This window comes from Felis catus, chromosome B1, assembly GCF_018350175.1.
Source record: "Felis catus isolate Fca126 chromosome B1, F.catus_Fca126_mat1.0, whole genome shotgun sequence".
Classification (NCBI taxonomy): domain Eukaryota; kingdom Metazoa; phylum Chordata; class Mammalia; order Carnivora; family Felidae; genus Felis; species Felis catus.
The window spans coordinates 48,825,675-48,847,152 of NC_058371.1; the positions used below are offsets into that span (position 1 = coordinate 48,825,675).

A 21,478-nucleotide genomic window follows, 5' to 3' on the forward strand; every position below is an offset into this window, starting at 1 on the left:
ACAGATGCATGGATGGATGGAAGGATGGATGGATGAACGGATGGACGGACGGATGGATGGATGGACAGACGGATGGATGGATGGATGGATGGACAGGTGTATGGATGGATGGATGGACGGATGGATGGATGGATGGATGGATGGATGGATTGACAGGTGCATGGATGGATGAATGCATGGATGGATGGGTGGACGGATGCATGGACAGGTGCATGGATGGATAGATGGTGGATGCATGGATGGATGGATGGATGGATGGATGAATGGATGGATTGACAGGTGCATGGATGGATGAATGCATGGATGGATGGGTGGACGGATGCATGGACAGGTGCATGGATGGATAGATGGTGGATGCATGGATGGATGGATAGATGGATGGATGAATGGATGGATTGACAGGTGCATGGATGGATGAATGCATGGATGGATGGGTGGACGGATGCATGGACAGGTGCATGGATGGATAGATGGTGGATGCATGGATGGATGGATGCATGGATGAATGGATAGCATGCAGCAGTCCTGAAATGCCTGTGGGCAGGATCTATGCCTGGTAGTCACTAAAGGACTCAAATCTACAGGTCCGAGTTCCTTGGTCTTTGAGTTCCTCCATGGTCACCTTATCATTTGATATGAGTAGACCCTCTGTACAGATGGAACAGTCAGTGATGTAGGCACTACTGATCCAACATGGTTAAGGTGGGATTTGTGATCAAATTGACCTGGCCTTGAGCGTTGGCTCTGCCACTTCTAAGCTGCGACCTTAGCCAGCCATGTAACCTTGTTAAGCCCTGGTTTCTTCATCCAAAAAGAGAGTTAATAATATCTACCTTAAAGTATTGAATCTGATGATTAAATCAGATAACACATGTAAAGTGTCTAGTTCAGTATTAAAATATTCCCCCCACGGCACCTAGTCAATGATAAAAGGGAAACATTGCTCTCTAGAACCAAAATGTCTAATGCATGAAGACCAGGAAAAGGCCTTAAATCCAGAAGGCCCCCTACTCAGAGGCATGGTGTTTGGTGGAAATTTATCCCCAGAACTCCTGGTTGGTGAGAAAGTGCTTCCATGGCTCTAAGGGGGTATGGCATGGACCCCTGGAGTACCAATACTGAGCCTAATGGGACAAAATTGGCAAGTGAACTGCATGAAGCCTTGGCCCAAGAAAGTAGGGCTGGTTCTGGACAAGGACATTTCATGGAGTTGTGTGGCAGGGACAAGTTATGGCTAAGCCAGGGAGCCCCACAAGGGTCTGGCCTGCCCACACGACTCTGCCTGGAACCAGCCCAGACTCTGAGCTCTTTGGGGCCATTTTGGCCTGCCTCAAACAGCTACAATCTCTCCCAGACCAGTGCTAAACGGCAGATCTAGACCTGTTGTTCACTCCAAGTAGGGTTTGAGAGTGTTCTATGTTCTGGTCAGTGCCAGGCATGTTGGTTGAGGCCTGCTGTGGGGTCGGCAGTTGAGACCCGTATGACTCTAGGGCTAACTCCTAAGGCCATAGAATAACAGTCTGAGCACCCACTGCACTCTCATCTTCTCGGCCTTTCCCTTCTGTACCTCTTAGTGGGGTGACCCACTGCAGGATGTGGCAGGGACCCCCACGGAGATACAGCTCAGGCATTCTTCTCCGGCTGCAGCTGGGCAGGCCGGGTAGCCCTTTCTTCTCCCCAGCAGACTCTGAGACAGCCTGCTTCTTCCCCCCTTGGCAGCTCCCACCTTCTGTCCTCTGTACCCCTCAAGGTTCTCTTGCCCCTAGACTGGCTGAGAAGAGAAAACAGAGCCCCCAACTTCCCTCATCCCTGCTGCTTCTGAACCAAGCATTCCAGCCTCCTCAGTTAAAGTGTTTTTAACAGACAGAGAATTATAGAAATGCACGCAGGGGTAGGTTACAAAGAGAGACCATTTTGGTCTCCACTCTGAGGTTAACCATATATGCCGACATGGCTAATGAAGCTTGGAGCTGGGGCTCCAGGAGTGACAGACTAGGCAGCCTGCTCCAGGGCTTGAAACTGAAGACATTAGCCAGGACAGATGGCCTGGCCAGGAGCTAAAGAAATAGTTCAGGACAACCATCAAGTCCAAAGGGAACCTGGCAGAGAGATGTTTGACCAGAGTCAGTACTGTGAGGGAGATTCAGAAGAGAATGATGTAGAGTAGGCGTAGCCTGGAGAGGTACCCAAGGGACTGAAATACAGGGCCAAGTCCACTTTTTTAGGGCACAAATTCAAGCGATATTTAAAGTTTATTTATCTATTTTGAAAGAGAGAGAGAGAGAGTAGGGGGGAGGGGCAGAGAGAGAGGGAGAGAGAGAATCCCAAGCAGGCTCCACACTGTTAGCATGGAGCCCGACGCAGGGCTCAGTCCCACCAACCACGAGCTCATGACCTGGGCCAAAATCAAGAGTAGGGTGCTTAACTGACTGATCCACCCAGGTGCCCCTCAAGCGATGTTTGAGATGAGGGACCAATAGGACTCGGCAGCTGAGAGCAGAGTGGTGGAGTGGGAGGCAGGAGGCAGAAATGGTGGCCCTACCACCGGGGTGGAGAGTCCAGGAGGCACAGCAGGTGTGGGGAACAAGATGACGAGTTTGGGGTGGGAACTCGAGTTTGAGGTGCCTCAGGTGGAGGTGTTGGAGGGCAGCTGGCTTTGCAGGTTTGGCACTCAGGCGGGAGGCGGAGGCTGGAGATACAGATTGAGGGGTTGTATTTTGCTAGGGCTGCAGTAACAAATAGCACAGACTGGATCAAGAGGTCTACAGGGTTGGTTCCTTGTGGGGACTCTCGCCTTGGATTTCACGCCCTGTATTTCACGCCCTGCCGACAGCCTTCGCCACAGTTGCAGGCCATAAACAAGGACAGAGGGTCGGTGGCATTTGCAGCCCTATGATTTATCCCAAAGGGTGTGGGCAATAAACGGCCTCCTCTGCCATTTGCTTTTGCTCTCTCCACGCAAAATAGCCTTTAAAGGGCACCTTCGAGAGGCTGTGAATACTGAGGAGGAAAAGCTAAGAGGATGTGCAAATCCACAACACGGGCCTGCTGCCTTGCTCCCCTCGAAGGAAACAAGCCCACGGAGGAGGAGGAAGGATCAGAAACTCATCATTAGATCAACTTCTCCCCACTCTTGCTTGGCCTGGGATCTAATCTAAAGCTAAAAGGATTTAGATTAAGCTTTTAATCTAAAAGGATTCCTGGACTCTAAAAGGAACAATAATTGGATGTAGCCTTCAGGAGGCATGACGATTTTGACAACCATTAGGAAGACAGTGCACCCTCCTGATCCTGCATCAGGGTACCTGCTCCTGGCTTCTTACCATTTGGGTTCATAGGAAGTTGCCCCACCTCCCCTGGGGTGCAAACCGTGCTGCCCTGAGTGTTTGCGTCTACATCGGGCCTGCACACAGCTCCCCAGCATCGTGTCCTCTCTGGGCATGGGCTTTTCCCTGATGGCCACGCCCTCCAGGTTGGCCGATCCCGGGCTCCCGAGGAGCATTCGAGAAGTGAGAGTTAGGAAGCCAGGACGAAGGAGGACAATTGCTTCTTGCACATAAAGTTAGGTGTGAAAAGCTAGCGGGGCCACCATTTTTCCTTCCCTTACATTTCTTTCCTTTCCTTTTCTCCTCTTTCCTTTCCTATATCCTGCTTTCTGTGTGGCACGTGTTTATGAAATCCCCATCATGGGCCTTCCAGCCCTGAACTTGGGAACAGAACCCAAGCGGACCCATCACGAGGGGTGCGGTGTAGAAGCTGGAACATATCTCCCAAGTCAGACCACCAGGTTTGAAGCCCGGTTTCTTCACTGGCCTTCTATGAGTTTGGACAAATCTTCTCACTCCCCTGAGCTTGAGTGTGTGGTGAGGATAAGAGCTTGACTGGCCCCATGGGATTGTTGCCAGGACTCAAGGCAACACAGCAGGTGAACCCTCTGCCCTTGCTTTCTTTTTTTTTTTTTTTTTAATTTTTTTTTCAACGTTTTAAATTTATTTTTGGGACAGAGAGAGACAGAGCATGAACAGGGGAGGGGCAGAGAGAGAGGGAGACACAGAATCGGAAACAGGCTCCAGGCTCCGAGCCATCAGCCCAGAGCCTGACGCGGGGCTCGAACTCATGGACCGCGAGATCGTGACCTGGCTGAAGTCGGAGGCTTAACCGACTGCGCCACCCAGGCGCCCCAATGCCCTTGCTTTCTTAATGGCCTTAGTGACAGGAACCCCCACTGGCTTTATTTCTAGAGAATGCTACCTCCTGACACCTGCTCTGTGAGTAGATCCCAGAATCTGAGTCACTGCTTGACTTTGCAGGTGACAGGTGCTGGTTACTCTGTTTTGCTCATGACCATTTGCCACCGTCTCTTGAAACGGTCCCCCTCCCTTTTGCTACTCGATGATTAGCATTCTGGAGGGCAGGGATTTTATCTGAGGCCTCCGGCTCCCCAGCATCCACAGAACACATGGCAGTGCTCAATACGAGGTTACTCAAGGTCGGTTGATCGGCAATGTATTAAAAATCCACCTTTTTCTGGGATTTTCAGCAACTCCTCCCACCTGTGCTGTGCGGTGGTCTGTCAAGTCTGTGCTTCCCATTACTGATTCTCTTAAATACATCACCGCATGATTTCTGAAGGCTGTTCAAAGCCACATGAGGGGAAGGGGTCATTCCCGGACCCCAGGGAGAGTTGGAATCAGTGTTTCTAGAACTGGAATCCAGTTCTAGAACTGAATCCAGTTTCTAGAGCTGGAAAGAAGTCTTGTCCAGTTTTGTGGTGCCTAGAAAGAGGCCACCCTCACAGTTTTTCTGACAAAGTCTCAGCATTTCTGACTCTTGCAGCTGGGTCGGCATGGAATCACAACCGGTTAGAAGGCATGAAGATTTTAGAAATTATTGTCAACCTTTTGCCCTTTATGTCACCCAAACCATAATGAGATGTGATGAGTGCAGCTGGCTGTTGCCTCAGCCCTCCTGCAGCGCCCCAGGAAGCAGTATTGGTCCCAGTGTGTCACCGTCCTTGTCAGTAGCTACCAGATGCCGACCACTGTCTGGGGTGGCCGTCAGCTGATGCCAGGTAATCCCCGGCTATCACACTGGAAGCCCTCTGCTCACAAGCCTGAGAGCCAGTTCCCGGGAGCCAACTCAGCAGTGCCACAAGGACTAAATCTGGAGGGACAGAACCTGCCAGAACCCTTCATGCCAGTAATGTGTCAAGGAAGAGACTCCTCTGGGACCCAAAGGTCTATGATGGTGCTCCCAGGAGACACAAGTCATATCAAGGATCCTAGGAACAGTCCTCCTCCAGTTAGGGTGGTTTGTGGGTGCTGAAGGAGAGAGTTTAATCCACAGTGGGGTGGGGCCCAAGGTTGTTCCACCATCCAGCGGCCAACCTCGTGCTAAGTTAGGGGTAATGGAGAGTCCAGAGCTCAATCGTGCATAGTTCATGCCTCTAGAAGCTTATTATTTTGTGTGTGTGGTGGCGGGGGGGTGGGGGGAGAGACATGAGACATGCCTTGTTTCTTTACTGTGGGAGGAAAAGAATGACCAGTGTCAGGACAGAGGCACAAAATGTAATGGGGTGACTCTCGTGACTCTCGTCACTCCATTCTAGGTAGAAGAAGGCTGGACATAAACCTCTTAGAGCTGAGAAGGGCGCCATTACATTTGCTGCTGGATTCTGGGCAATAGAGTGGGATGGCCCAGGATGCTAAACGTGAGGAGATGGGGGTTTTCTCCTTTCCAGTGTCCCAGCCCCACCCTCCAGGCCAAGTCACCAGGCTGTATTCCTGGCTCTCCCAGGGGAACGTCAGCTCTGCCCAGAGGCTTCCCACAGGAGAGTCCTGTGGACCATGGGTCCATTGCCCTGTCAGGATGGAAGTGATAGTGACAGGGGCTCTGGAGTTTCTTCCTCAACCTTTCCTGAGCCTCCAGCATGGCACGAAAGGCCTTTCTCTTCAAGTAAGGAATGATAGTGTCCTCGGCATTCTCTGTACAAGGCATTGTGCCAGCAGCTCTAAGGCAAGGGGTTGGGAAACTAGAGCCTGCAGGCAGACTCTGGCTCACTGCCTGTTTTTGTAAATAAAGTTTTATTAGCACACAGCCACGCTCATTGCTAATGTATTGTCCGTGGCTGCTTTCATGCTATCGTGGCAGAGTTAAATAGTTGCAACAGAGACCACAGGGCCCCAAAAGTCTAAAATATTTACTGCCTGGTTCTTTACAGAAAAATTTTGCTGATCTCTGTGCTGGCAGGGACCAAAGATGGACGAGATAGTCCCTGACCTATAAGGGACTACTGACCAATTTCAGAGACAGATGCTTCAAGAGCTGCAGTGTCATTCTGGGATGGATGCAATATAATTAGAAGCCACTTAGAAGGGGAGGAGATGGCTGTATGAGGAGCATTTAAGTTACATCCATCTCAGTTCGGATAAGTCACTTTTCAGGTGCTCAATGGCCACTTGTGGACAGGGGCTGTCGTATCGGACAGTGTTTGTGGACGGAGGTCCCGGATGCCGAACTAAGTGGTGTGAGCTTTATTCTTTAGGCAGTAGAGAGCTGCTGGGGGTTTCTGAGCTGTGTTTTGCGTATGCTCTGTAGAAGTTGTCTGGAGAGATGAGAAAGGGGGCATATTATGAGGTGAATGCAGGAGTACGGGTGATGGGTAAGAAGGGTGTGGACTATCTCACAGCAGCAGCAATGGGTCTCAGGAGAAGACTGGGGAGGCATTTTCAGAAATAAAACAGGGTGACCAACAGATTGGGGTGGAGTGGGAGAGGGGGAGGACGACAGGCAGATCACTGGAATGCAACAATCATCCACCCGTCTCCATATCCCCGGCTACACCATGCCCTGGTGAGCTGGTCAGGGGGCCTCCCCGACAGTCATGGCAAAGACCCAGAATTCCAAAGTTCCGCTGCTCTCAGACACCCCGCATGTAAGTTCTAGAGGGGCTCATCTCAGTGCTTCGTGTTGGCTTCACCTTCCTTCCTGGCCAGACGGTGGAAATGGCCGTTCTCCCTCAAGCGTACCAACCTCTTTGGACACCGTCTTGACCCGTGATTGGATCTGGCCATTTTTCTCTGCTGGGTGCCCAATTCCCCACAGTGCATTTGGTCAGTAAGCTGCTGTGTTGTTGTTTTTCCTCCGTCTTTCCTGCTCCCTCCCTCACATGTTGAGTTTACAGTGCTTTCAAACCCCTGATTTCCCCTGCTCCTCACAACAGCCCTGGAAGGAAGGAAGGAAGGAAGGAAGGAAGGAAGGAAGGAAGGGTATTACTGTCTTCATTCTACAGATGGAGAGATGCTACCCAGAGGCCTCAAAGGGCTTTCTGGAAGTCACAGCTAGGGACTTCGGGGGGATAGGACAGGAACACTAGATGTGTGTGTGCTAGCATTGGTCAAATCCAGAACCAAAACTGTTCTTCGGGCACATGCCACATGGCAGTCACTGTCCTGGGAGCTTTGATGTAGATTATCTATTTCATTGCACCAGTGCCCACATGTTATCTACGGGAAGACCAAAGCTCAGGTACATGGCTCCTCCTAGGTCGTGCAGCTTGGTAAGCTGCAGACCAGGACTCGAACCTGGAACTCACCCCAAGACCAGTGGTGCTTTTCCCCAACTGCCAGCTTCCCATCAAATACCAAATCTGTCTACCCTTTGGCTCAGAAATTGTCCTGTATCTACTTGATAGGTTTTAGGGAGACATGATTTGCTCCGTGATCTCATCTCTAGGATTGCAATAATGAGCCATATTAGAGCGAGATTCTCCTGTTCATTTCTTTTTTTTTTTAATGTTTTTATTTATTTTTGAGACAGAGAGACACAGAGCATGAGCAGGGGAGGGGCAGAGACAGAGGGAGACACAGAATCCGAAGCAGGCTCCAGGCTCTGAGCCGTCAGCACAGGGCCCGACGCGGAGCTCGAGCTCACGGACTGTGAGATCGTGACCTGAGCTGAAGTCGGACGCTCAACCGACTGAGCCACCCAGGCGCCCTTCTCCTGTTCATTTCTTTAAGGACCTGTGATGTATTAGGCAGTATGGAGATAAAGGACGATGATGGTGACAGTGAATGACAATGGAAGGGTAATAATAGCAGCAGCAGCAACAGCTTACGCCTATGCGGTGCCTACCATGTTCGTGACACCATCGTGAGCACTTTCTAGGTATTAGCGCATTTTATCTTCATACCAGTCCTGACAGGGGTACTATTATTAGTCCTCTTTTACAGATGAGGAAACTGAGGCACAGAGGTGTCAGGTACCTTGCCCAAACTCATACCGCTAGGAATTGTTCAAGCCGGGACAAATAAGAAACCATCTCCATCCTCTAAGCTGCTGGGGGAAGTCACCATGCAAAAGGACCACTGATGTCCAGCCTATTACAAGCCACATTCCATGCCATTTGACGACGCTAGGACAATTTTAAGTATTTTCTCTTGCTGGGGAGAAACTGAGGCACCCGCGGGCCCTGACTTCCAGTACTTTCCCGCCATCAGCCTGGACCCACGCCGTCTTTCCCTTTGCCTTCTGCCGAGGTCAGGTTCTCGACAACCTGGACAGCCACCTGAAGAAATCTGAATACTTCCGCTTCCTCTGGTTCCCGCACAGCGAGAACGTCAGCGTCATCTACCAGGACCACACCAACAAGGTAGCGACAGCATCAGTCCCGTCCTCACGCACAGCCTGCAGTCCCCAGGGTGGCTGACCTTTGTCCTTGTCCCGGGTGGTCAGTGAGGTGTGAGAGGGAAAACGAAGGTGGGCATCACTGAGTGTGAGGACAGAAGCAGGCGAGGCAGCAGGGTGGATGGAGGAAGGAGAGTTGGCCCAGTTAGGGTCTAATGGGACCACAGGTAGGGATGTGCAGGAGTGAGGTCAGGGGACAGCCTAGATGCGGGAGAGGGGAGCAGAGGTGTGGGGAGGCCAGGATAGGATAAGGTAGAGTACCAGGCAGCTGGGCTATCCCTCGGACCACCTCCACCTTCCCTCCAACGCCCCTGTCTTGCCCACCCCCACCTGGACAGGTGAGGAAAGCAACAGTTTTGTCTCTCCTCCACGTCCTTAGCCAATGAGCTGCTTCTCAGCAGAAAAACACAAAACCATCACCTAGGATGAACACTGATGGGCCACGTCAGGCAAAAGCGATGACACTTACTGTGTGTTACGGGCTGGCATGGGGTTTGTAAATGGTGATCTCTGGACACTTGCCTCCGGGGCTCAGAAGGGGAGGGACGGATGCACATCGTCATCTTGTGCAAAATAAAAACATACCTAAAGACATAAATATGCAGGAAACGAAAGGGGTGGGGCATGCAAATTGGCTGGGTCACCAAGAAGTGAGGCTTTCGATTGTCCTGGCAGGTGGGTCACCCCCTCTACACACACATGCAGCCCCTCTTGGACACATCTCCCTGTAGGGGGACACTATGACAATAGGTCAGAAAGCAGCTGAGCTCTGGCCCTGAACTGATTACAGATTCTTCTCCCCAGCCCCCCTCCTCTTCAGCCAACTGGTTTTGGGACTATGCCATTGGATTCTATTTACTGGAGTTCCTGCTCTGGATCAGGTAGGAATGCAAGGTACCTTCTTCCAGCATCTGCCATATGCTGTTGAGGATGCGGTCCACCAAAAGAATAACACCCTGGCCTTTATGCATGTAAATTAGGGTCTAGGGCAGTGATTTTTCAACCCTGCCTACACATTCAAATCACCTGGGGAGCTTTTTATAAAATGCCAGTGCCCGCGTCCCACTCTTTGGCCCCCAAGTGATGTAAATCTCATAATGTCCTGTTTTCTACCCCCTTCCCAGCCTGACATCTAGGCTTATGCCCAGACTCCATGTCTGCTGGTAGACACGTAACTCTCAGTGATGGGGAAGGTTTCATGGGTTCTTGAATGGTAACTTTATATCTCGCCAAGACATGGAATGACATGATATAAAAATTTTTTGAAATATTTTATACATACAAAATAATATAGAAAACATATTAAAATATAAAGAATAACGTGGGGTGCCTGGGTAGCTCAGTCGGCTGAGTGTCTGACTTGATTTTGGCTCAGGTCATGGTCCCAGGGTCATGGGATCAAGCCCTGTGTTGGGCTCTGTGCTGAGTGTGGAGTCTGCCTAAGATTCTTTCTCTCTCTCTCTCTCTCTCTCTCTCCCTCTCTCCCCCTCTCCCCCACTCACCCTCTTTCTCTCTCTCTCTCAAAAAAAAAAAAAAGAGTAATGTAATAAGCATCCACGTGGTTACCACCACACCAGCTTAAGAAATGAAACAACATGAGTACAATTGGAATGGTCTTTATGTTAAAATTTTTTTAACGTTTATTCATTTTTGAGAGACAGAGAGTACAGAGTATGAGTGGGGAAGGGGCAGAGAGAGAGGGAAACACAGTATCTGAAGCAGGCTCCAGGCTCTGAGCTGGCAGCACAGAGCCCGACACGGGGTTCGAACCCATGAACTGCGAGATCATGACCTGAGCCAAAGTCAGACACTCAACCGACTAAGCCACCCAGGCACCCCAGGAATGGTCTTTATGAAGTCCCAGAAGTCCCAGACCACACTCTCCAAGGGGTAACCAAGAAGTAATCACTACCCTGAACTTTATGTTTATCACTCCCTTGCTTTTATTTATATTTTAGTTTTATGAATCTTGAAATCAGAAATTTGGTAATTCAGCTTCGATTGTGATAATTATCCATGTTGATATGGATAGCTGTGATATATAACGATCAGTCATTTTTCACTGTATGCATTTATCACAATGCGTTTATCCATATTCTTTTTTTTTTTAATCCATATTCCTAATAATGGGTATTTGGGTTATTTCCAAGATTTTTTTTCTTTTTTCTTTTCTTTTCTTTTCCTTTCTTTTCTTTCTTTCTTTCTTTCTTTCTTTCTTTCTTTCTTTCTTTCTTTCTTTCTTTTGCCATTACAAACCATATTGCTGTGAGGATTCTCAACCACTGCTCCTGATGCTTTTTTTTTTTTTTTTTTTGTCTTGAGTATACTCATGAGTGGAATTCCTGGGTCATCGAGCATGAGTATCTTCAGGCTTATCAGATCAAATTGTTCTCCCAAGTGGCTATACCCAGTGACCTCGCCGCACACTGTAAGATTCTCTGTGCCCCACAAGCTGGTCGAGATCGAAATTTTACATTTTCATGTGACATGTATTAAATAGTATCTCACTGTGGTTTTTAATTCTTATTTACATGCTTACTTGTAAGGTTGTGTGGTTTTTTAGTATATTGATCCTTTAGATTTCTCTTCTATGAAGCACGTGTTCATGTATTTTGCCCTTTTTAAAAATTGGGTGGATATTTTTTTCTTATTGTGCTGTAGGGTTCTATGTATATATTTTGAGCACTCTGTTTCTGGGCTGCAATACCTCCCTGTTTGTTCTGTCTTTCACTTTTATGGCTTTTAAAAAAACTTTTAGTGTTAGATGTATTTAATGTTAGTATAGTGAAATCTAGCTGTTTGTTGTTTTACCTTTGAGACGGTGTCTTCATAAGAAATCCTTGCCTACTGAAAGGGCATAAGAGCCCATCAAAGGTGGCACTGATGACAGAACCTGGGAAACTAGCTGGAGTTCTTGTCGGTCCTGGACGTGGTTGAGACCTTTGGCACCTGGCGTCGGGTCTTCTCAGGGTAGGGGAGCTACAGGTGCACGGATGGGACTCACATTGGGGTGACTAACTCCCTGGAAGGTGTTAGGAGAGAGAAACTCAACACAGGACTTAATGCATCTGGGCAGGCAAGGGACAAGGAGGAAGCCGGCCTGGGGACCACGATCCAGCGGATTATGGGTGGGAGTGAGAGTGGAAAATGCCCCACCAGGCTTTCTCTCTAGCTTCTATCACAGCCTCTCGGCAGTTTTATGTGCGTGTGCCTGTGGAGCCCGATCCCAGTGAGTGTGCAAATAAATTGGGCTCTAAATCACAGCTGCCACTTCCCGGCCCGAGTGGGTGCTCTGTGAGAGCTCCACAGCCTCTGAGTTCAGCCCGTGGGGCTTTGGCTTAGGTGCTTCTGGAAACCGTATCCACCCAGACTCACCCCTGCAGCTCTGGGGTGCACACTCAGCCGTGTGCCCGAGGTGCGGGAATGAATGGCGAATAACAGATTGTACTTGGTGGTTTAACGGCTTCTTCACAGTAAGACTCACTGTGTCCCTGCAAGGTCAGGAACCCTGCCTGTCCTGTCACACTTGATCCCCAGTGCCCCAAGCAATGCCTGGCACCTAGAGGCAGGTCCCTAGATATTTGTGTAAGAAATGCCACATTAAAAGCTTGGTGCCTGTCTTTGAGGAGTTTAGTAGTGGTCCACTGTGGGAGTGATGACAGTGGCCATAGCTGACCAGGACAGAAAGGCAGGCTTTCGGTTGGGAACAGGTCCCTGGGGGTGACCCAGGGCCTAGGCCAAGCTCAGCTCCTGTGGTTAGAACAGCCCTACTCCTGGGGGCCAGTGGAAGCCCCACCACAGCCAGCTGGCCTCTGAGACACCAGAGAGCATCTGCCTTGAGACAGATGGCATCCGTCTCCTACCCCGCCCCTGAAGCAAGTACCCATGTACCCTTTCTGAGTCCCCGGAAACTCAGCAGCTTGGGGCCATGGGAAGAGCATGAGCTTTGGACTCAAGGGGCCCTGGACTCTGATCCATACCTTCACTTCCCTGCTGTGTGACTCTGGGTAAATCGCTCAGCCTCTCTGAGCTGTGGTTTGCAAGTACATAAAGTAGAGCCACTAGCAACAATTGGGTTGTTTGCTAGACATCACTTCCCTCCCTTCTCACAAAGGCTCCTGGTGCCCCCACTAAGCGGCAAGATGCAAGGGCCTGGGTCTGCTGTTCTCTGTAACCCCCATGAGGTGCTCTGAGCACCTGGAATGGATTTTTGACAGACAATGAGGCGGCCGGGATGAGACCAGGGACAGGCCTGGGGAGCGTGGCTCTAACAAGAGGCTACTCGCCGGGAGGGAGAAGTCCAACTAAGCCTCGTTACCAGGAGTCTTGAGTGACTCCAGGAGAGGCACATGCTACAGCTGGCATGATTAGAGCCAGTTCAGCTCCCAGGACCCCGAGCTGGCAGGAGCTGGGTTCGTGAGTGGGATGACTGGACAGGCCCCTATAACCAGCCTCGGGGCTGATGTCCTCTTCAGGTGCGTCTCTAAAAGAATTGAAAACAGGGTCTCTCTCTCTCTCTCTCTGGTTTTTGTGTTTTTTGTTTTGTTTTCTTTTTAGACAAAATGTGAGCAAGAGCAAGAGAGAGGGGCAGAGGGAGAGAAAGAGAATCCCAAGCAGGCTCCACGCTCAGTGCAGAGTCTGACATGAGGCTCGATCCCCTGACCCTGGGATCATGACCTGAGCAGAAACCGAGAGTCAGACACTCACCTGGCTGAGCCACCCAGGTGCCCCATGAAAGCAGGGTCTTTTTTTTTTTTTTCAATGTTTTTTATTTATTTTTGGGACAGAGAGAGACAGAGCATGAACGGGGGAGGGGCAGAGAGAGAGGGAGACACAGAATCGGAAATAGGCTCCAGGCTCCGAGCCGTCAGCCCAGAGCCCGACACGGGGCTCAAACTCGTGGACCGCGAGATCATGACCTGGCTGAAGTCAGACGCTTAACCGACTGCGCCACCCAGGCGCCCCGAAAGCAGGGTCTTAATGGCGGCCCTCTTGCACTGTTGGTGGGAATACAAACTGGCGCAGTCGCTCTGGAAAACAGTGTGGAGGTTCCTCAGAAAATTAAAAATAGACCTACCCTAGGACCCAGCAATAGCACTGCTAGGAATTTACCCAAGGGATACAGGAGTACTGATGCATAGGGGCACTTGTACCCCAATGTTTACAGCAGCACTTTCAACAATAGCCAAATTATGGAAAGAGCCTAAATGTCCATCAACTGATGAACGGATAAAGAAATCATGGTTTATATATACAATGGAATACTACTTGGCAATGAGAAAGAATGAAATCTGGCCATTTGTAGCAACGTGGATGGCACTGGAGGGTGTTATGCTAAGTGAAGTAAGTCAGGCAGAGAAAGATACCATAGGTTTTAACTCTTATGTGGATCCTGAGAAACTTAACAGAAGACCATGGGGGAGGGGAAGGGGGAAAAAAGTTATGGAGAGGGAGGGAGGCAAACCATAAGAGACTCTTAAAAACTGAGAACAAACTGTGGGTTGATGGGGGGTGGGAGGGCGGGGAAAGTAGGTGCTGGGCACAGAGGAGGACACCTGTTGGGATGAGCACTGGGTGTTGTATGGAAACCAATTTGACAATAAATTATATTGAATATATAAAAAAAGCAGGGTCTTAAAGACATATTTACACACCCATGTTCACAGCAGCATTATTCTTAATAGCCAAAAGGTGGAGGCAAACCCAAGTGTCCAGTGCAGGAGTGGATAAACCAAATGAGGTCTACTCTTATAATGGCATCTTACTTGGCCTTAAAAAGGAAGGAAATTCTGGCACAGGCTACAACATGGATGAACCTTAAGGCCATTATGCTAAGTGACATAAGCCAGTCACAAAAGGCAAATACTGTATGATTCCACTTACGCGAGGCCCCCAGAGCAGTCACATTTGTAGAGACAGATAGTAGAATCGGGGTCGCCAGGGGCTGGCAGGGGGAGCAGGGGAATGGGGACTTGTTTACTGGGGACAGAGTTTCGCTTTGTGAGATTCTGGGGATTCCTTGCACAACAATGTGAATATACGTAACAGTGCTAAACCTCATACTTAAAAATGGCTAAGATGGCAAATTTAATGTTAGGCAATTTTTTTTACCACAATTAAGAAGGAAAAAACCCCAAACACTGAAAACAAGCTAGCCCTCACTAGGAGGGTAGTGGCATGCACGGGGGCGATCCAGAAGTGGCTTCTGGAAGTGTTGGGAGGGTGATTTGGAATGCTATCTGCATCCCCAGGAAGGTTTCCAAGCCGCAGGTAAGCGGGAGTGGCAGAGGTTTGGACGGAACCTGCCCCCCCCCCCCCACAAGGTTTGTAAGCACACAGGCAGCTGGATTGTATGATTACTGATCATCCCTCTGCCCTGCCCCCTCCAGTTCCTTCCTGCCAGGCCTCGTGGGCTGGATCAATCGCTTCTTCTTCTGGCTCCTGTTCACGAGGAAGAGGGAAAGCAGCAACCTCAGCCACGAGATCTTCACCTATGAGTGCCGCTTCAAGCAGCACGTCCAGGACTGGGCCATCCCCAGGTAGGGGCCGCGCCGGCCGGGCTGCAGGGGGCGGGGTCAGTGTCCAAGGGACCCCCTTCAAGGGTGCCCCACGCAGCCCTGATGCGTACTCTGCCAACCAGGCTCCTGGTCCTACCTATCCATTATGAGTAGGGGGCAAAATGGAGGCTGAGTCCCCTTCCGGCACCCTTGTGCCAAGCTGTTCTACCTCTATGGGGACAGCAGCCCGGAGGTGGGTCACGGCAGACTCGGGTGCGGAGTGTGGGGCTTCCTGCCCGGCTTCTTATTGCTCTGGAGAGCTGACCCCTACATTCAGTCCCTCGAGGGACAGCGCCCACCTAGCATGCCAGGGGCTGGGACTCTGCCTTGGGCGGCAGCCCAGGTAAGAACCTAGGTGAGGTCTGTAGCCCCAGCTTTCTCTCTGAATGGTCCCCTCTCTGTCTCTCTCCAGGAACAGGGGGGAAGCGGTGCCCAGGGCTTAGGCGAGACCTCTGTTGCAGTGTTCAAGGGCTGGGGCACCACTCTCCCAGCGGGAATATTAGAACACGCGCAAGTGTTGGAATCAGACTGATTTTACTCTGTCAGAAAAGGAAGAGGCCAGGGGTGTGGGGCAGCTGGGGCCAGACACCTGAGAGGAGCCCCTGACTGGGTGGGGGGCCCAGGGCAGGACCAGGAGCAGGAGGCAGCTCTCCAGCGGAGACACTCAGAGGCTCCATTTCCACGCGGAGGACTTTGAGAGCAACCGCTAAGCGTGGGCCTCCTAGAAGCTGGGAGCCCCCCGTCCCTGGGGGAGGGGGGGCAGGCATGCAGAGCCTCGTGTGATGGCTCCCGGAGGCCCTTTCCCGAGGCCCGGGTTCTGCCCCCCTGGGCTGTGTGCAGAGAGAAGACCAAGGAGGCGCTGCTGGAACTGAAGGCCGTGCTGGAGACCCACCCCAAGATGGTGGCCCACTTTCCCGTGGAGGTGCGCTTCACCCGGGGGGATGATATCCTGCTGAGCCCCTGCTTCCAGAGGGACAGCTGCTACATGAACATCATCATGTACAGGTGACTGGCTCGCTGGGAGCGGTGGGGCTGGGGGAGGCAGCCCCTCAGCTGAGAAAGACCCTCCTTCAAGGCCAGTTCAGATGCTGTCCTCTCTAGCAAGATTTCCTTGATCCTGGCAGCAGAAAATAGTCTCTCTTCCTTGCGTTCCTACAACTCCCACTTCCTCCCCATAGTACTACAATAATTCATATTAATTCATAGGTAATGTTCATGTGAATAGCCACCCTTTGTGAGATGGATGTCACGCAACGGCAATTGCATGCCGTCTCACGGGCCTACCCTAGTTGATGGTTCGGACAGCCTGAAATGCTGTGTTGAGAAGGATTCTGAAGCCGGGTTTAAGTTAAGCAGAGAAGGGGGCCCCTGGGTGGCTCAGTCAGTTAAGCACCTGACTCTTGATTTCGGCTCAGGTCGTGATCTCATGGTTCGTGAGTTTGAGCCCTGCGTTGGGCTAAGGGCAGGGACAGGGCCTTACCTCCTTCTGCTCCCCACCAGGCCCTATGGCAAGGACATACCACGGCTGGACTACTGGCTGGCCTACGAGACCATCATGAAGAAGGTCGGGGGCAGGCCCCACTGGGCCAAGGTAGGATTTGCCAGGGAGTGGCTCACAGGGCCATCAGCCTGGCAGCTGCTGTGAGCTTGGGGCCCACCAGAGGGCGCCTCTCTTCCCTGTTCGTCTGCCTGACCAAGGCTCAGAAGTTGGGGTCCAAGGGCTAAGCAAGTCACAGGAAGGAAGCTGACCCAGGCCCAGCTTCCCCCAACATTCATGTTCCAATAGCTCAGTGATTATACTCCGTGAAGTCTCCCTGAGAGTTTTCAGAGAAATTTCTCATCTCTCATTTTATTCGATTCTCATGGAAACCTCTGTGAGCAGGGTAAGGCAGGAGTCAGTGAGCCCCTTTAACAGATAGGGAAACTGAGAGTCTTCAGAAGTGATGGGACTTACTAGTTAGCAATAGAATTGGGGGCAGAGCCCTCTCCACTGTCACACTGTGGGGTGGTAAAGGGAATCCAGAGTTTAATGTTAATGCTGTAACACCTTCCGTCTTTACCTTCCAAGAACTTCCTCTCTTCTGTTTGGGTCTTTACATTATGTGGGTACTTGCATGCATGCTTGTGTGCGCAAGCATATGTGTGCACACATACACTTGCATGTGTAGGTATGGGTACATGCATTTTATATGCATGCACGCATGTGCAGGTAAGTGGATACATGTGTGCGCATTCACGCGTGTGTGTGCCTGGGGGTGGGAGGGTCACGTGTGCAGGCATACAGACACAAGGCTGCCTGTTTGCAGCCCCACTGAAACGTCAGCTCTAGGGAGCAAGGTCTGTTGTGTCTGGTTGCTTCCACAGGCCCACAACTGTACCCGGAAGGACTTTGAGAAAATGTACCCAGCCTTTTCAAAGTTCTGTGCCATCCGAGAAAAGCTGGACCCTACTGGGATGTTCCTGAATGCGTATCTGGAGAAGGTGTTCTACTGAAGCAGAAACAGAATAAATTGAGCGAACCCCATCCCATCCCTCAGGTCCACCTCCAGGAGGTTGAAGGCTCAATGTCCCCACTGGCCCCATGGGGAGCAGACCTCTTTCCGCGGGCCCTCTGCCACGGCACCCACAGCTGCTCCCACCCACAGCCGTGAGCCTGGATCTAGGCAGGGCTCCCCACTCTCTTCCTTCCTTTATCCCTGCAACAACCCCATGCAAGGAAGAGCACCCAAATCTCTGCATCTCCTTGCGGCAGCCCCCTTCCCCGAACCTACAGTCACCACATTCTTTCCCAGGAAATAGAGAAACCCTGAAATGTTATGTTTCTTGAAGAGGGCAGGCCTTCGGTCATTCACAGCTTCCACCTGCCGGCTAGTTGCCTGTGACTCCAGGGCCCCCGTTAACGTGTGTCTGGGCACAGCAGTCCTGTGTACTGTGTCCTGCCTCCTGTCACCCTTGAGGGTTTTTCAGATGCCCGGGTGCGTGCCCACCTGCCCTGGGACTGCCCTCTCCCAGTTTCTCCCCGTCCCCCTGACCTCCCATCACCTGACCTTCAAGCATGGCTGCTTCAGGGGATGTTTGGGGAATGGGACTCTCCTTGCCTTCTTTTAAATAAAGACCAAGAATTGATTCACTCTCTGCGCCCTCCTCTTCATCTCCAGGTAACAGGAGGCTCCCTAATTTCCTGGCTTCCCTCCAGAGCTCATGGGTCTTGAGCCTGCCTGGAAAATGTTCTTCCCATTCCTTTTGCAAACTTAGTTTCAACTTGCCTCTGACCTATCACACTTCGTGATCATTCTTTTGTGAGCGTTTGTGGAGCATCCAGTAGGTGTCAAGTGCTTGGGGGGGATTAAGAGAACATTAAGACAGGTTTCTGACCTCAAGAAACTTATATGCTAATCTCATATCTCATAAAAGGATAATATCCATGGTATGTGAGGAGCTCTTAACAACCCAACAACAACAACCACAGATGTTTGAATGGGCAAAGGACTTGAGTCGACATTTCCCCAAAGAAGATATCCAGATGGCCAATAAGCACATGAAAAGATGCTCCACATCACTAATCATTAAGGAATGATTAGTTCATTCCCTAATCATTAAGGAAGTGCAAATAAAACCTCAATGAGATATCACCACACCCATTAGGGTCACTGTTGTTAAAATAAACAAATAAAACCAAAAAAACCTCCAAAAAATAACAAGTGTTGGCAAGGAGGTGGAGAAAGTGAAGCTTGCACATTGTTGGTAGGAATGTAACATGGTGCGTCCATTCTGGAAAACAATATGGTGGGTCCTCAAAAAATTAAACATAGAATTACCATATGATCCAGCAATTCCACTTCCGGGTATATGCCCAGGACTGAAAGTCGGGCCTTGAAGAGGTATTTGTACACCATGTTCATAGCAGCATTATCCACAATTGTCTAAAGATGGAAACAACACAAGTGCCCCTAGATGAATGAAGGAATGAGTGCATAACATACATGCAATGGAATATCGCTCAGCCTGGAAAAGGGAGGAAACTTTGACCTATGCTATGTGGGTGAACCCTGAGGGCATCGCGCTAAATGAAATACACCAGCCACAAAAAGAAACACTGTATGATTCCACTTAGAGGGTACCTAGAGTAGTCAACTTCATAGAGACAGAAAGTAGAATGGTGGTTGCCAGGGGCTGGGGGAGAGAGAACAGGGAGTTCATATTTAATGGGGACAGAGTTTCAGTTCCAGACCATTAAAAAGTCTGGATGCTGGTGCTGGGTGCATGACAATGGGGATGTGCTTGATAATGCCACTGAACTGTAGACTTAATAATAAAACAATAACACAAAATGGTAAACTTTATGTTCTATATTTCTTATTCCAGAAACAATGAAGAAATTTATATTCTAGTTCAGGGAAACAAAATTAACATGCATAGGACATTAAATAGCAACAGCAGAGATAGGAAGAAGTGTCAGGGGAGTGGCACAGCCATGAAGACCCGGCCAGGGCACTTGGACTCAACTTCCTCAGGGAGGTTACTTCAGCCAGAACCAAGTTCATGACTATGAGAGCCAGAACGATCCCTTCAGCAGGACCGATTATATAGTTCACAGGTCCCAGAGCAAAACAATTAAAAAATTTCAACAGGTCTCCTGACAGCAGGGAATTAAATTAAACTTAGCATCCTTTTTTAAAAAATATTTTTTAAATATTCAATTTTGAGAGAGAGAGAGAGAGAGAGAGAGAGAGAGCACGAGCAAGGGAGGAGCAGAGAGGGAAACAAAGATTCTGAACCAGGCTCCAGACTCTGAGCTGTCAGTACAGAGCCTGACTCAGGACTAGAACCCACGAACTGTGATATCATGACCTGAGTCAAACTGGACACTTAACCGACTGAGCCACCCAGGCTCCCCAAGCTTAGCGTCCTTCTGAGCCCCAACTGGTCCTGCTTGGAAATGTGTATCACAGGTAGGGCAGCTAGTATTATGTGTCAACTTAGTACACTCTAACACTGAGTTATTTAATCTAGGTATTGATCTGAACATGTTTTGTAGATGTGGTTTATATCTACAATCAGATGACTTTATGTAAAGGAAATCATTCTCAAAAATGTGGGTGGGCCTTGTGCTATCAGTTGAAAGACTTAAAAGCACAAACTGAGGTTTCTGGAAGAATAATAAACTCTGCCTCGAAAGTTCCTGACTGAGTTTCCGGACTATGTGGCTGCCCCACAGATTTCAGGCTTGGGAAAATCACATGAACCAATTTCTTGAATGAATATGAAATATGAATTGGTTCTATTTCTCTAGAGGACCCTGACTGATACATAAGGGATGAGTAAAGTTAATAAAAAGACAAGCATAGGAGGGAAAAGCCTGAGGCTTTGGAAATCATGGAGCCCAATCTCTCATGTTCTACAGTTGAGGAAACTGAGGCTCAGAGAGGTGAAGAAATGTGTCCAACACCACACAGCAAGTTAGGAAAGGCAGCGTCTTCAAGCCTTTCAACCAAAGTATGTCTTGCAGCCCTTTATTTTTGAGAGTTTGAATTTTTAAAATCTATGAATGTTGCATTCTATTTCATTGTATAATTGTGTTTCAAGCTTTTGAGTAATATTTTACTTTCCAAATCTTTAAATGGCATTTCCACTCTAGGAAGGAGTACCATGTTTGTTCTGTGGTCTTCTGGCCCCTCACATCTACCCCAGCAGGAGAAGTACAGATATTAAGGGACACACAGTGCAATGGCTTATGTCTGAAACCTTGAGATTCAGTAAAACTTCAATTCCTGGAATGCTAGGGCAAAAGAATATTCTGGAAATAGACTTTCTAATTATCAGAGAACCCAGATGTCTTTTCTGGCTCAGGCTTTGAGGAAGATAATTTACTCTTCCTTTGACTTGGGATCTTTTGATGCCTGAAGGTCGTGCTTCCCTAAAATTCTTTTTTTTTTTTTAAATCGATTTATTTTGGGAGAGTGTGCATGCACATGCACGTGCACGCAGGGGAGGGGCAGAGGGAGAGAGAGAACCGATGCAGGGCTCAAACTCACCAACCGTGAGATGGTGACCTGAGCCGAAATCGAGAGATGGACACTTCACCGATCGAGCCGCTCAGCCGCCCCACCAAAAGATTCTGATTGCAGAATCCTTTTGGCATTGGGTCATGTGTACTGATCTGCTTTGCTCTCCTTCCTTGATTCCTCCTTTACTTCTATCCCAGATTCCCACCGGCCGACCTCTCTTCTCTCCCT

The 21,478-nt window shown here is 49.8% G+C and overlaps 1 protein-coding gene across 1 annotated transcript in view; it reads left to right on the forward strand.

Moving 5' to 3' along the window:
• LOC101092602 (L-gulonolactone oxidase) overlaps positions 1 to 18,368 on the forward strand; it is a 33,755-nt gene extending 15,387 nt beyond the window's left edge. The window contains exons 7-12 of the mRNA XM_019828593.2: positions 8,543 to 8,650; positions 9,490 to 9,566; positions 15,075 to 15,224; positions 16,083 to 16,247; positions 16,743 to 16,833; positions 17,607 to 18,368. Coding sequence (XP_019684152.1) covers positions 8,543 to 8,650; positions 9,490 to 9,566; positions 15,075 to 15,224; positions 16,083 to 16,247; positions 16,743 to 16,833; positions 17,607 to 17,735 — 720 coding nt within the window. The 3' untranslated portion in view covers positions 17,736 to 18,368. The remainder of the gene's footprint in view (positions 1 to 8,542; positions 8,651 to 9,489; positions 9,567 to 15,074; positions 15,225 to 16,082; positions 16,248 to 16,742; positions 16,834 to 17,606) is intronic.
• The last annotated feature ends 3,110 nt before the right edge of the window (positions 18,369 to 21,478 follow it).